At 37.6% G+C, this 15,975-nt stretch overlaps 1 protein-coding gene across 1 annotated transcript; it reads left to right on the forward strand.

The window, feature by feature from the left end:
- Positions 1 to 7,673, forward strand: kcna10a (potassium voltage-gated channel, shaker-related subfamily, member 10a). The gene has a single exon (XM_058409309.1). The coding sequence runs from the start codon at positions 5,376 to 5,378 to the stop codon at positions 7,080 to 7,082; it is 1,707 nt and encodes a 568-aa protein (XP_058265292.1). The 5' UTR covers positions 1 to 5,375; the 3' UTR covers positions 7,083 to 7,673.
- Positions 7,674 to 15,975: the final 8,302 nt, after the last annotated feature.

Consider the following 15,975-nt stretch of genomic DNA (forward strand, 5'->3'; position numbering starts at 1 on the left):
AGCCTCGCCTGCCGTTCACCCCTGACAAACAAACAGTGGAACTGGAAGGATCTGGAACTGCTCTGAAAACGACCCACCAACACACACACACACACACATTGGATTTATGATATTTAGGTATGCGCTACAGAGGATACTGCAGAGGTCACGCCTCCTTCTCTGGGACTAACAGCTAAATGGGCTATACCATCTTATTGGCCATGCCTCCTTTATTAGGACTAGCATGCTGAGGCCACACCTACTTCATTGGAACCAACAGGTTCAGTGACCACACCTCCTTCAATGAGACTGACATGCCGAGGCCACACCTCCTTCACTGGGACTGACAGGTTTAGAGTCCACGCCTTCTTCATTGGTACTGGCATGTCGAGTGGCCACACCTTCTTCAATGGAATTGAGAGATGCAGAGGCCACACCTTCTTAAATAGAACTAACAGATGCAGAGACCACACCTACTTCATTTGGAATGACAGGTTCAGAGGTCACACCTCCTTAACGTGAACTGACAACTTCAGTGGGAATGTGTCTTTCACTGGGACTGACATGCTGAGGCCACACCTTCTTCACTGGGATGAACAGGTTCAGAGGCCAGACCACCTTCACTGGAACTGACATGTTCAGTGACCACACTTCCTTCAATGGAAATGACAGATGCAGAGGCCACACCTCCTTCAATGGAACTGAGAGATGCAGAGGCCACACCTCCTTCATTTGGAATGACAGGTTCAGAGGCCAAACCTAGTTCACTGGAACTGACAACTTCGGTGGCCACGTCTCCTTCACTGGGACTGCCATGCTGAGGCCACACCTCCTTCGCTTGGACTAAGAGATGCAGAGGCCACACCTCCTTCTCTGGGACTAACAGCTGAAGAGGCTACACCACCTTTATTGGAACTGCCAGGTTTAGTGGCCACACCTTCTTTAATAGGACAGGCATGTTAAGGCCACACCTTCTTCACTTTGACGAACAGGTTCAGAGGCCAGACCACCTTCATTGGAACTGACAGGTTCAGTGACCACACTTCCTTCAATGGAACTGACAGATGCAGAGGCCACACCTCCTTCAATGTAACTGAGAGATGCAGAGACCACACCACCTTCATTGAGACTGATAAGTTCAGAGGCCATACCTCCTTCATTGGGACTGACATGTTCAGTGGCCATGCCTCCTTCACCTGGACTGAAATGCTAAGGCCACACTTTCTTAATTGGGACTGACAGGTTCAGTGGCCACATCTCCTACACTGGGACTGACAGGTTCAGAGGCCACACCTCATTCACTGGGACTGACAGGTTCAGAGGCCACGCCTCTTACATTGGTACTGTCAGATGCTGAGGCCACACCTCCTTCACCTGGATTGACAGGATCAGACACCATACCTTCTTCACTGAAAGTGACACCTGAGATTATGCCACTTTCACCATAAAATTAAATAAAGAAAGTGAAATAAAATAAAATAAAATAAAACAGTAGTTTATAAATACATTTAAAAAAACACCCATAAAGCTACAGAGTGTTCCTCAACACATTTACATCTTCCACTGTGTATTGTGCTCTTTAGATAATGTATGTCCTGCCTCAGCGTTTCTCAGGCATGTAAGTAAATGTTTCCACTCTGAGGTTTCTTTAGTGGAGTGTAACTGATCTGATCAGTGCTGGTGTTGGGTGATAGACCATGATGCAGAGCCTTGCCTTACCGCTGATTTCACATCTAATATTTCAGCTCTGCTTCAGAGCAACAAACCCTACACTTCCATCTATCAGTTAACCCTTAAGTTCTATAAGAGTCAAAATTGGAAGGTTTAAATTGGTGCGTAATTTGTCTAGTTGCAAACTCCTCATGAAGCAATGTAGATAAGCTAGGTACACTAGAAGCTACTTAGAGCTATACCTAGCTGTCTACAATGAAGCTAATTTGACAAGCCGAGAAGAATCAGCTATTATCTTTATTTATCGTGTGGCTACTTCATTGTACAAAATATAATCCACATGGTTTCTACAGGGTATGCCAAAAACTACAGATGAAACCGAATCAAAGAAAGCTCACTGATACTCTTTACTTTGATTTGAAACATCTAGCTAGGTAATTTTGACATTGGTGAATACTGTAGCTAGTTACTGGAAAAGCTACAGACTATGTTAAAATAGTAGTATTGCTACGTATACAGAAGCTAGCTACCCCATAATATTGTTTACATTTACTGTATTGTCCCTTTTGCACTGATCCCAGAACCCTTTGATTTTGAGCTAATGTTGCTAGCAGGCTCATTCATGGAAATTCTTTTCAGTTCATTTTAAGTATTTTGGGTGGAGTAAAATTAGTTAGCTACATTTTTCTTGTACACTATAAAATTGATATAAAAATGTAAACTCTTTACAGTAAAATTGAAGTCATTTCCAGCTAGGAATTAGTGCTAAAGGCTAGCATTTGGGTTTAAAGTTTGGGAAGTTAGTGGTTAAACATTAGAATTAGTATTAGATACTAGGGGTTGAATGTCACGGTCAGGTTTTTTAAATTAAGGCTGGGATTGACACTTGATAAACTTAGTGATGAGTGGTTAAAGTTAGGGCTACAGTGTACAGGTTGGGTCAGTTGATTGTGTGTGTGTGTGTGTGTGTGTGTGTGTGTGCGCATGCTCTACCCTATACGTCATCTCTAGTTTCTCCCCAGCATAAGGTTACTCAATACTGGCTTTAATAGATTAAAGCCACTCTGAGCCCAAATGGAGACGAGGTCAGAAACAGCGACTCATCACACACACTGGCACACACCTGTAGACCTTCCTTCAGGTGAGCTAGGAGTGTATATGCGGAGCTCGGAGAAAAGCATAAATGAGTGTGTGTGTTTGGATGTCTAGCTTTGTATTGGCAAACTGTGAGCAATTCTAGCTTGATGTTATTTAATCTGAATAATGTGTATGTGTGGGTGTGTGTGTGAGAGAGACAGAGAGAGAGACAGAGAGAGAGAGAGAGAGAGAGACCATATGTCCTCACAAAGATAGGAATATCTGTTTTGGGGACATTTGGCTGGTCCCCATAAAGAAAAATTGTTTGTTGTTTGTTTGTTTTGTTGTTGTTTTTGAAAAACTGTGGCTTTTATTATTTTTATTAAAAACACTTTTGGTAACTGAGGTTGGTAGGTTAGATTTTGATAGAAATTACTTAAAAACATTAAAAATTATGTGATTGGACAAGTATACTAAGATAGTGTGTGTATATGTCAGTGTGTATATGTCAGTGTGTGTGTGTGTTTCATTTATAGATATGAATTTAGCTTTAACTATTTTTTAAAATATATAAGACTTAGAACTGGAACATATTATCAAATCAAGTAAATCTCAATTAAAGTAGGAAACCACACTCATTGAAACTGTAAAGCAAAAACTAGGACAAGGAACTTGTAAGGTTCACAGTAACATGTCTTAGTAATGCAGTTAGACCGTGACAAACTGAAAGTGACAGGATCCGAAAACACCCACAACAAGAGATTGACAGAGATTGGGTCAAGAGTGATGCAGTGGTGTCACTGAGTCTGATGAGCTGAATCAGAGAGGGTTAGGGGCTGAAATGGATACTGCACAGAGCAAAGGGCAGAAGCATGGACTGGTAGTAAGCAAGAACATGAACAGAGCCCGTGAAAGAGAGGCTTGCAAGACTGCTTGCTGCATTGGCTTCAGGAACTTCAGAGACACTAGGAGAGTGATTATGGGATGGGGCTCAAAGGCCACTGGGAGGAGATGCTGGAAGCAATGGGCAATTTAGAGGAAAGGCTTGAGCTAGAAGAACCTTGACTGGGATGGCATTACATTTTATCTCATTTTATACAACTAAGCAATTGAGGGTTAAGGGCCTTGCTCAGGGGCTCAGCAGTATCATCTTGGTGGTCCTGGTATTTGAACACACAACCTTGCAATTAGTAGTCCAAGTTAATAACACCTTAACCATTGAGCTACCAAATCCCCTTCAGATACCCTGGGAGGATGATGCTAGAAAGCTCTGGGCAATTGGGAGGCAAGGTTTGGGCTAGAAGAACATTGACTGGGACCTCAGGAACATTGGGTTGGCAAGGTTGGGATAACATAACCTAAAGCCTTGGACAAATAGGAAGTAAGGCTGGGACCACAGGACTGTTGGAAGGCCACCAGACAATTATAAGGGGAATCTGGACAACTAGAGGGTACAGCTGGTTAGAAGTTTGGAAACCAAATATATTTACTTCTCTTTTAGTCCTTGTAACTTCCAGATTCATTGAGAAGCTCTTCTTTTACACAGACATAACAAGACCTTCAGTTACTCAGTCACATATGACAATTATTGGCAATATATTCTGTAATGCATCAGTGTTTATCTTTCTTCTGCTAGCTTTATAACTTGTCAGGCCACAAAGATAGTACTGAGGATAGTTGACCCTCATGTCCTCTCATTTCATCAATCTTAGTTAGTACACTTTTTTGTAAAATGCTCCCACGCTTTCATGTCATATCACCTATTGGTTTGGTTTTGGTGCCTCTCAACAATTTTCTAATTGAGAACTGTAATCCAGATGTCCAGAGATCATTCTTAAAAGCAAAAGCTCCTGGCTGTTGTACGCTGTCATAGGTAAAAGCTGTTTCACAAATAATCTGAGCTCTCAACTAGATCTGGTGCATTTTTTGCAGCAACTTTTTGCAGGGACTGCTAGTCAGTGGCAAGTCCCCATTTATGTTAAAGATATATGCACCATAACACTGTGGAATGCATTTGTCTATCATGTCAATATCCTTTCTGAAAGCAGAGGTTCCTCCATCCACCTCAATTCCCTTAAGAAGCCTGTATAAAAATACTGTAAGGGACGTCTCTGAAAACCTTTTGCATCAGCCAAAAGAGAACTCCTAAGCTTGCTTTGCGTGCTTTGGTGGCTAGATGAATCTATCACCCAAAGTGAATGTTCAGTGATGGCAAGTCTATAAAATGTACCTTGATGTGCTTGATATGAACCATATAGTACTGTATAAGACTCTGGCCTCAGCTGTCTGCCAAGGAGAAAAGACAAGTGGTGGTCTGTTGTCTAAACAGAGGCTACTGGTCAGTCTGTCTAGACTGCTATCAAGATAATACCCAAGTCAGGTTTTAGACAGACTTCACGGTTTTCTGTGCTTCTACTTTACAGAGAACAATTTTTTAAATTAATGTATGTCTTATATTCCAAGATACACCTGTTCAGTTTTTACACCGATGTAAACACTAAAACTTTTCTTCTCTTTAATTTGTAGGGACTCAGAGTTCCCTCAGTGTGATGAGCATTGCTGTGAAGCCCAATGGTGACATACCAGTTAGGAATCTGAGCTGTAATTTAGCTCCCTTGGAGGTCTGATCTCTGTCATCAAGTTCACAGATGACTGTCCAAGCTGAGAGGATGGAGGTGGCATTAGTTGACTTTGAGAAGTTAGAGAACATGAAAATTAATGGAGATGACCCAAATTACTCCAATGACAAGGCAGCTTTGACGGCAGATATGCCAGAAAAGTGGGAGGCCACCAATGTCAACCATGTCATGGATACCCCAAATATCCGTTCCTACCAAGAGAAAAGTCAGATCATGAGGGAGGCAGAATCTCCCTCCATTCTAACCCCAACAACAAGAGGACGTCCTAGCTGTGCTAGCCTAATATCCAACTGGAAACTTTTATTAAACATGGAAGGCTCTCAGGGTGATGGCATTTTCAACAAACTGGCCAAAGAATGCTATGAGGATCTATTTGTGGACAAGAAAGAGATTGAGGATGGTGAGCAAAAAGTCATTATCAACATCGCTGGTCTTCATTTTGAAACAAGACTCAAGACCTTGGACCAGTTTCCTGATACTTTACTGGGAGATCCTTTAAAAAGAATGGACTACTTTGATCCAATGAGAAATGAATATTTCTTTGATCGTAATCGCCCCAGCTTTGATGGAATTCTATACTATTACCAGTCAGGTGGAAAGATCCGCAGACCTGCAAATGTTCCCTTGGATGTTTTTGCAGATGAGATCAATTTCTATCAGCTAGGTAGTGAAGCCATGGAGCAGTTCCGTGAAGAAGAAGGCTTTATCAAAGAACCGGAGGTTCCTTTACCATCCAATGAGTTCTATAGACAATTTTGGTTGCTCTTTGAGTACCCCGAGAGCTCCAATGCTGCTCGTGGGGTTGCTTTGGTCTCACTTATTGTGATTATCATCTCCATCATCATCTTTTGTATGGAGACCCTTCCTGAGTTTCGTGATGACTTTGAGGTCTTTCAAGTCATGGGACTACCAATCAATCAAACAAAGGATGCTGAAGTTTCCTCACTCTCTTCATCAAGTGCCACTTCCAAAACCATTAGCACCACTTTCACTGACCCTTTCTTCATCATTGAGACAGCCTGCATCATCTGGTTTGTCTTTGAAATTACTGTCCGTTTCCTGGTCTGCCCAAGCAAACGCAAGTTCTTTAATAACATCATGAACGTTATTGACCTCATCTCGGTCATCCCGTATTTTGTCACTGTCATAACTGAGCTGGCAGCTGTGACCAATAGTAACACTAGTGGACAGAGCATGTCCCTGGCCATTCTTCGAATAATCAGGTTAGTGAGAGTCTTCAGGATCTTCAAGCTATCACGTCACTCCAAAGGTCTTCAGATTTTGGGTCAGACACTCAAGGCCAGCATGAGGGAGCTGGGCTTGCTCATCTTTTTTCTCTTCATCGGAGTTATACTCTTCTCCAGTGCCATCTACTTCGTCGAGGTGGATGATCCCAACACACAGTTCAGTAGCATCCCTGATGGATTCTGGTGGGCCGTGGTCACCATGACCACCGTGGGATATGGAGACATGTGTCCTATCACGCTGGGAGGAAAAATAGTCGGCACGTTGTGTGCCATCGCTGGGGTTTTGACCATTGCATTGCCCGTGCCTGTCATTGTGTCCAACTTCAACTATTTCTACCACCGGGAGACGGAGCAGGAGGACAAGAAGCAGATATCTGAAGATTCTCAAAAATTAGGGAATGACACAAAACATGGCAGCAGCTCATCTTTAAATAGGGTAAACGAAATCTCTGAAGGTAGAAAACGTTAAACGTACTAAAACACTTCACTGGCATTTGTGCTAGAACATTTTAGTTAGTATTATTCTTTTGAATAATTAAGTAAGTATTTGGTCTCTGAAAAACAATGAATGTATCTTAATGAGTGCTCTTTCAGTCACAGCAGATTTTAGGCTCACACACCAAAAACTCATAATCCCATAAAGATGCTACCTCATGAAGCCACAATCTGCAATTCCTAACAATATACCATGTATAATTTGTCAGAGTGTAAGAAAATGTAGATCTATATTATATAGAATTGTATATTTGCTAGAAAACAATCGAAGCACTTTGAAAACAAACCTGATTTATTTGTAACTAATATTTCCATGCCATTTGAATACATCAGTGATTCAACCCTTTGCAAGTCTATTTGGCTGTGTTCACATTACAAACTTTTTTTTGCCACAACTGACTCATATCTGTCTTCAACCTGGTAATGTGAACTCAGAGTCATACTTTATATCACACTCTAATGAGGATATTTTAGATAGCACGTATACACCAATATACCAATGTATGGTCATTTTCTAAGATGTATTTCTTGATCACTACACTTTTCCACACTCACATGCAAAACAAAGGACCACAACACAAACTTGTTTATTTGTAATGGGAACCAAATATATCTGTAAAAAAAAAAAAAAAAAAAAAAAAGGATGTGTATTCTTGCTGAATTCCAATGGCCACCCTCTTAAGGGCTGGCCCACAACTTTTATCAGCTTGAATTGTATACTCATTGTATACTTACTTACAATGCAATGCTACAGTATGACAGAAAACAAAGCTGTTTATAATAACAATAAATGTTAAAATTATTTATCCAGCCAAATTCTTCATGTGTGAAAGGCAGCTGATGAAACTTCTTCACTTTATTTTGAAATACATTTACCTTTACTTTCATGGTATTTGGTAGATTTCCTTATCCAGGGCGAAAGTGGTTGTTTAAGTGGTTAAGCCGCTGGGTGGTTGATTGGAGGATCAGGGTTCAAGCCCCAGCACCACTGTTGGGCAATTGAGCAAGGCCCTTAACCCTCCCTGCTTTTGGGGTGCTGTGTCATAGCTGCCCCTGTGCTCTGACCCCAACTTCCTCAGCTGGTTTATGCGAAGAAAAGAATTCCACTGTGCTGTAATGTATGTGTGGCAATAATAAAAGGCAGATAAATAATAGAAGCAGTGTCTTCTATTATTCCCAAGACAAGGATTTTATGCTTTCATTTCTAACATATATTTCTACGGCACACACTATATCCAAACTGACAATACTGAAACCGATGCTGTTTCTTTAAGAGCCCGCGATGGCTCTCTGGCAGTCCATGGACGTTTAAAAATGACCTCTGGAAGGACATCAAACCTGTGAGTGACATGAAAATCAAAGACGTGGCACTTAAGTAGTCGGCTAGTGCATGCTTTCATTTCCTTGCTCGTCTTTAATGCTGGTGTCATTCAGTAACTGTGATCCAGGCAGGTCTGATGTCGGTGTAAGAGTGATCCAGTACAGCTTTGGAGAACCCCCTCTGGAAACTCCCTCTCTCTTTCTCTCAATGTGTGTGTGTGTGGGTGTGTGCGTGTGTTATATAAGACACGTTACCAATAAGAAGTGTATCATCTTTCTTTGTAACATGAACATCCACCTCTTTTTCTCCTCCATCAGAACTTCACCTAATCCATCACTCCATTCTTTCTGACTGTCCATCCACAATGGTCTGGCTCACCCCCAGAGACCTGCTAATGCACTCACTAATGGTGTATTCACCGCTCCACCGCTTGCCTTTCGCTTGATTTTTTTTATAGCTGATTCTACCACTGGGGTGCTGTTTAACTATTTCCTCTGTAAAAATGAACTTTTGAAAGGATTTTTCACAAAGCAAACATGCATTTCTTTATTCAAAAATGTGTTAAATCATCTCATATTTAAAAGGCTTAATTGCTTTATTTTGCTCTTGAATGACTCACAGCATTGAAAGAAACATTTTCTTTTCTGCTAAGAATTCATTTTTATCAGGATTTAGTTGTATATAAATGTTTGTATACTTGAAAATTTCCACCAGTTTTTTTTCCTACTCACATGCCTCCTGACACATCTGGATACATCTCATTTGCATTTCCTGACACCCACCAAGCTCCATAAATGGTTGAGTAAGAGCACAGACAGCTAAAAGCACGAAATGAATGAAAAACTGAAAAAGAAAAGTGGGAGATATTTCAACTTGAAATGAATGACCAAAATAAAGATAGGACGATATTTTGACTCACTTCCATACCAATAACAATATTTAGCAATATAAACAGTTGACATGTGTTCAACTGCAGTATTTCTGTCTTCCGACTGATTGAAATCAAGCGCGTCCTGCTGTTACACCGGCTCCAGCATGTGCGCCGTGAAACCCCTGTGCATTATTGATGGAGCTGAGAGCCATCCAACCTCTCCTGCGCAATTCCTCCACCAAAAATAACACTCAAAGATTCACATAGATACGGAACTTTCCGTCGAAGTGTCCTTGTTCAAGATAGATTGCAATCCATGCAACTTTAATACCTTCCATGCCCCCTGAGCTGTATAGCATGCTAATAGAAATGAGAAGGTATGCTAATTAAGACATTTTATATATATACTGTGTATTGGAAAGCGGAGATAACCAGGTTGCTGATTATATTCCTATATATGCAATTTCTTGTATCTTGCATATTAACAAACAACGAAATATTAGAGAACAGCATGTCATTTTATGTTAACTGTTAAATGTCAAACGTTGAGGAATATCTGTGAAACCTGTTAGCTTTTGTTATCGCTTTCATTGTTCACTTACACTGTCACAAATTTGACACGTTATCAGGAACACATCCTTTCCTGTGGTGGAAAACTTAACCTCGGACTTTTACCAAGTTCTGACGCTGGAGACTACATTCAAAAATGTTAAATAAACAAGTGCGTGGTTGTCTTTGTCAATTAAGAAATCCTCGAAAAAAAGATTATTAGTTATTACAAATTTCATTCTGTCATACCAGTCCATGCAAATGAGCTGTTACCATAGAAACAATGATTATTATTAGAACAAGCTCATTGATATAAACCTGTGATATGTGTTACTGCTCATAAATATGTCACATTATTGCTTGATTATTGACATCTTATACAGTATGTACTGAAATATCATATATGATACACTGGGAAAAAAAATGTATGAATGTTTGTTTGTAGTTTTTAAGATGACACAATGGTTGCTGTTTCTCTGACAAATATATTTAATAACATTCATGTTCTGTGGAGCTGAGAGAGAAAAAAGGTGATGAGAACATACATTTTATACAAAGATAAAAATCTAAAAAAGGTTTGTCTTTTAGATTTTATTGATATAAAAACTAAAACAAAAAGTAAATCATTTACAGCGACTTTACATTTTATTGTTAATATTTTTTCACCCTAGTTTCAATTTTATTTTATTTTATTGTTTATTTTATTTATTTTTTTCCTAGTTTCAGTTATAATGGATTGAAATTGATTTTAAAGAACACATTTATTTCCTAAATGCTCCTATATCTGTTAGAAAATGTTTATTTAATTTATTTTATTTTATAAATGTTTATTTAATAGTATTGTAGATAAGGAGTTAATATAGGGTTAGTATATCAATACCTAAGAGATAAGAGTGAAAAAATGTAAATAACAGGGGGGAAAAGTATATAATTAATTCAATTCAATTCAATTTTATTTGTATAGTGCTGTTAACAGTGGGCATTGTCTCAAAGCAGCTTTACAGAAGAACAGAAGAAATATAGTACAAAAAGTTCAAGATTAGTATTAGACTTATGTTTACTTTTATTTGTATTTTTCCCTAGTGAGCGAACCTGAGGCGACGGTGGGAAGAAAAACTCCCTGAGATGGTAAGAGGAAGACCAGACTCAGAGGGAACATCAGCCTCATTTGGGTGACACCAGAGAGTGTGATTATAAATGATTATAAACACCGGAGAGTGTGATTATAAATGATTATAAACACCAGAGAGTGTGATAAAGACCAGAGAGTGTGATTATAAATGATTATAAACACCGGAGAGTGTGATTATAAATGATTATAAACACCAGAGAGTGTGATTATAAATGATTATAAACACCGGAGAGTGTGATTATAAATGATTATAAACACCAGAGAGTGTGATTATAAATGATTATAAACACCAGAGAGTGTGATTATAAATGATTATAAACACCGGAGAGTGTGATTATAAATGATTATAAACACCAGAGAGTGTGATTATAAATGATTATAAACACCGGAGAGTGTGATTATAAATGATTATAAACACCAGAGAGTGTGATTATAAATGATTATAAACACCGGAGAGTGTGATTATAAATGATTATAAACACCAGAGAGTGTGATTATAAATGATTATAAACACCGGAGAGTGTGATTATAAATGATTATAAACACCAGAGAGTGTGATTATAAATGATTATAAACACCAGAGAGTGTGATTATAAATGATTATAAACACCGGAGAGTGTGATTATAAATGATTATAAACACCAGAGAGTGTGATTATAAATGATTATAAACACCAGAGAGTGTGATTATAAATGATTATAAACACCAGAGAGTGTGATTATAAATGATTATAAACACCAGAGAGTGTGATTATAAATGATTATAAACACCGGAGAGTGTGATTATAAATGATTATAAACACCAGAGAGTGTGATTATAAATGATTATAAACACCAGAGAGTGTGATTATAAATGATTATAAACACTGGAGAGTGTGATTATAAATGATTATAAACACCAGAGAGTGTGATTATAAATGATTATAAACACCAGAGAGTGTGATTATAAATGATTATAAACACCGGAGAGTGTGATTATAAATGATTATAAACACCAGAGAGTGTGATTATAAATGATTATAAACACCAGAGAGTGTGATTATAAATTATTATAAACACCAGAGAGTGTGATTATAAATGATTATAAACACCAGAGAGTGTGATTATAAATGATTATAAACACCGGAGAGTGTGATTATAAATGATTATAAACACCAGAGAGTGTGATTATAAATGATTATAAACACCAGAGAGTGTGATTATAAATGATTATAAACACCGGAGAGTGTGATTATAAATGATTATAAACACCAGAGAGTGTGATTATAAATGATTATAAACACCAGAGAGTGTGATTATAAATGATTATAAACACCGGAGAGTGTGATTATAAATGATTATAAACACCAGAGAGTGTGATTATAAATGATTATAAACACCGGAGAGTGTGATTATAAATGATTATAAACACCGGAGAGTGTGATTATAAATGATTATAAACACCGGAGAGTGATTATAAATGATTATAAACACTGGAGTGTGATTATAAATGATTATAAACACTGGAGTGTGATTAAAAATGATTATAAACACTGAATAGTGTGATTATAAATTATTATGAACACCGAAGAGTGTGATTATAAATTAATATTATATATACTGTATACTGCATGGATGTTTACTTGGCTACTTTTCCCAGTCGTTTATTTGCTATTGTTAATGTTAATGTTGTATTTTTCTAACTGAACACACAATCCAGTCCATAAATACACACTGCATTCACATTTGTATCAGAAAAGTTCCTCCAGTTCTCCGATATCATGGAATCGACTCTTCTTCCCTGAACCGAATTGTTCAAATCTAAAAGTTAGTCTTAACCCTCTTTCTTAATAATTAACCCACAGGAGTTAAGTTCAACTCTGAATTATTCACCTGGGTGACCTGAAGGTAACATGGTGCTTCCTAAGCTATATCCCCTTCGAAAGAAGCCGAAAAGACACAGGATCTTTTTGATAAGCCTCGTTTTTTACTGTCTCACGGTCATTTAAGGTAGTTTAGGACGAATCTGTCCTCAGCGATAGACTGTGTAAGTTAAGCTTGAGTTTCAGCAGGTAGATTGAGTTCTTCCGTGACAGACGTCTCCTGTGATCAAATTGTCAACGTGGCTCGATGTTATCGCCGTTGGACAGAACTGGAAAAATCATTTGTTTGGATCTTTTATCTGAAAAAAGGATTTTTTTAAAAAAAGTATTAAAATGTCATAAGAAGGGCTGCTTGTGAACTTAGTATGTTTAGAGAAAGCATCCTGGCAACCCAACCTGCTTGCTAACTACTTTGTACATGGGATAGATAATCTCAATAATGTTTTGACTGTTAGGGCATCTGTATCTGGTTATTATTAAATATATCTCTTAAAATATAACTGAAAATCTGCTTTATCTAGCTTTATCTCAAATGGAGATATTTATACATATAAGTAAAAGTATAACTGGCAAATGACATCAAACACACTTAAGGAGATGCTGCTTACCTGAAAAATAAATCGAACAATTTAATAACCCCATTTAAAAGACATTTTAAGGCGTCTTGTCCACCTTGTCACCAGCCATCTTGCAATTATTGTTGTCATCCAGCATCAGTGCTTGGTAGCTCCGCCCCTCTATCTCTACGTAAGCAAAGCTGCGAGTGTTGAGTGCATGAAGTGTCCAACATTCCACACTTTTTTGGTTGAATAAGTTCATCATCTGGGTATGTGAAGTGCATTTCTTCTTCTTCTTCTTCTTCTTCTTCTTCTTCTTCTCCTTCTGGGATTTGTTCAGTAAAGTGAACACACTAATTACTTCATTTATGTACAAACTGCCATAAAATAGTGTATAAATATGGGATTTGGGTCCCATTTACATACCTTTAAGTGTTAGTCAGTTTATTTGCAGTTAGATTAGATTAGATTAGATTAGATTAGATTAGATTAGATTAGATTAGATTAGATTAGATTAGATTAGATTAGATTAGATCAGATCAGACTTTATTGTCATTGCACAGGTTTTCAAAGAGCTTGAGGTTTTTAATAAAAACAAAGGTACAGAGTTGGTCTTAGGCTGGATTTAATACACTATATTGCCAAAAGTTTTAGGGCACCCCTCTAAATCACTGAATTCAAGTGTTGTGTTTTTTTTCAGGGGTTGGGCTCGACCCCTTAGTTCCAGTGAAAGGCACTCTTAATGCTTCAGCTTCATACAAAGACATTCTGGACAATTTCATGCTCCCAACTTTGTGGGAACAGTTTGGGGATGACCCCTTCCTGTTCCAACATGACTGTACACCAGTGCACAAAGCACAAAGACCTCAACCCGATAGAACACCTTTGGGATGAATTAGAGCGGAGACTGAGAGCCAGACCTTCTCGTCCAACATCATTGCCTGACCTCACAAATACGCTTCTAGTGAAACGGTCAAAAATTCCCATAAACACACTCCTAAATCTTGTGGAAAGCCTTCCCAGAAGAGCTGAAGCTGTTATAGCTTCACTCCCCACGTGCATCAATGAGCCTTGACCACCCATGACCCTGTCGCCGGTTCACCACTGTTCCTTCCTTGGACCACTTTTGATAGATACTGACCACTGCAGACCGGGAACACCCCACAAGAGCTGTAGTTTTGGAGATGGTCTGATCCAGCCATCTAGCCATCTAGCCATCTAGCCATCACAACATGGTCCTTTGTCAAACTCACTCAAATCCTTTTCCTGCTTCTAACATCAACTTTGAGGACAAAATGTTGACTTGCTGTCTAATATATCCCACCCACTAACAGGTGCCATGATGAGGAGATCATCAGTCTTATTCACTTCACCTCTCAGCAACGTAAATAAATAGAAGAAAGTGTTTAAAAGTATTGTGTAAAATTTTAATGCAAAATTGTTGTGTTATGGATTTGATTTATGAAGTTCATACATCAAACTGGGACATGTTTCTCTCATAAATAAATTACCTTATGTAAACAACAACAAACACAATTCAGTCAAATTTTTCGGTACTGTATTCTATATAAAATGATTTATTATTATAGTATTTCGATCATAAAATAATTATTATAATGATAATATTAATATAAGATTTATATATCAATAATTAAATAAGGTTTTATTTTTAAATTATTTTAATATCACTATTTCTTTCACCCCAATGAACAAATCCTGTGATCTATATGTTTCCTGATGTGAACACTAGGTGTCGCTAAAGTCACATCCGAAAAGTTCAATTCAACCTTCATCTGATCCTCACACCGTGTTAATGACGTCACTGAGGTAAATGAGGTTCAAATTCAAATTCAAATTCAAATTCAAATTCAAATTCAAATTTTATTTGTCACATACGAAATGTAGTGAAATGCTTTTTTACAACTGTCCTACATTTGAAGTGTGTGGACAAGATAAGTATAGGGATATAGGTAATAAAAATATATAGAGAGAAAAATAGGAAGAATAAAAACATATATACATCATAGTAGAAATTAAAGACATGATAAATTTTGAAAAACACCAACAGTTATGTAAAGCCAATTTGTGTATCGGATACACATATTTTACATACACAAATATATGTGTATATAAAAATATATATAAAATATATACTGTACATAAAAAAAAATAAAAATAAAAGTATGTATATAATATAAATATGAATAAATAATAATAATAATAATAATAATAATAAATAATATTTATAAAATATATAAATAATATATATATATATATATATATATATAAACATTTATAATATATAGTATATAGCATATACATGTATGTAGATAAAAAAACAAATATAAATATAAATGTAATGACAATAAATAATACGGTATGTGCAATGTGCATACATAAGATAAATATATATATATACATGGAGTTTGCATGTTGTCCCCGTGCCTGCGTGGGTTTACTCTGGGTACTCTGGTTTCCTCCCACAGTCCAAAGACATGTACATTAGGTTGATTGGTAATTCTAAATTGCCCATGTGAGTGAGTGTGTGTGTGGTTGTTTGTCTATGTGTGGCCCTG

Source organism: Hemibagrus wyckioides, linkage group LG15, assembly GCF_019097595.1.
Source record: "Hemibagrus wyckioides isolate EC202008001 linkage group LG15, SWU_Hwy_1.0, whole genome shotgun sequence".
NCBI lineage: Eukaryota > Metazoa > Chordata > Actinopteri > Siluriformes > Bagridae > Hemibagrus > Hemibagrus wyckioides.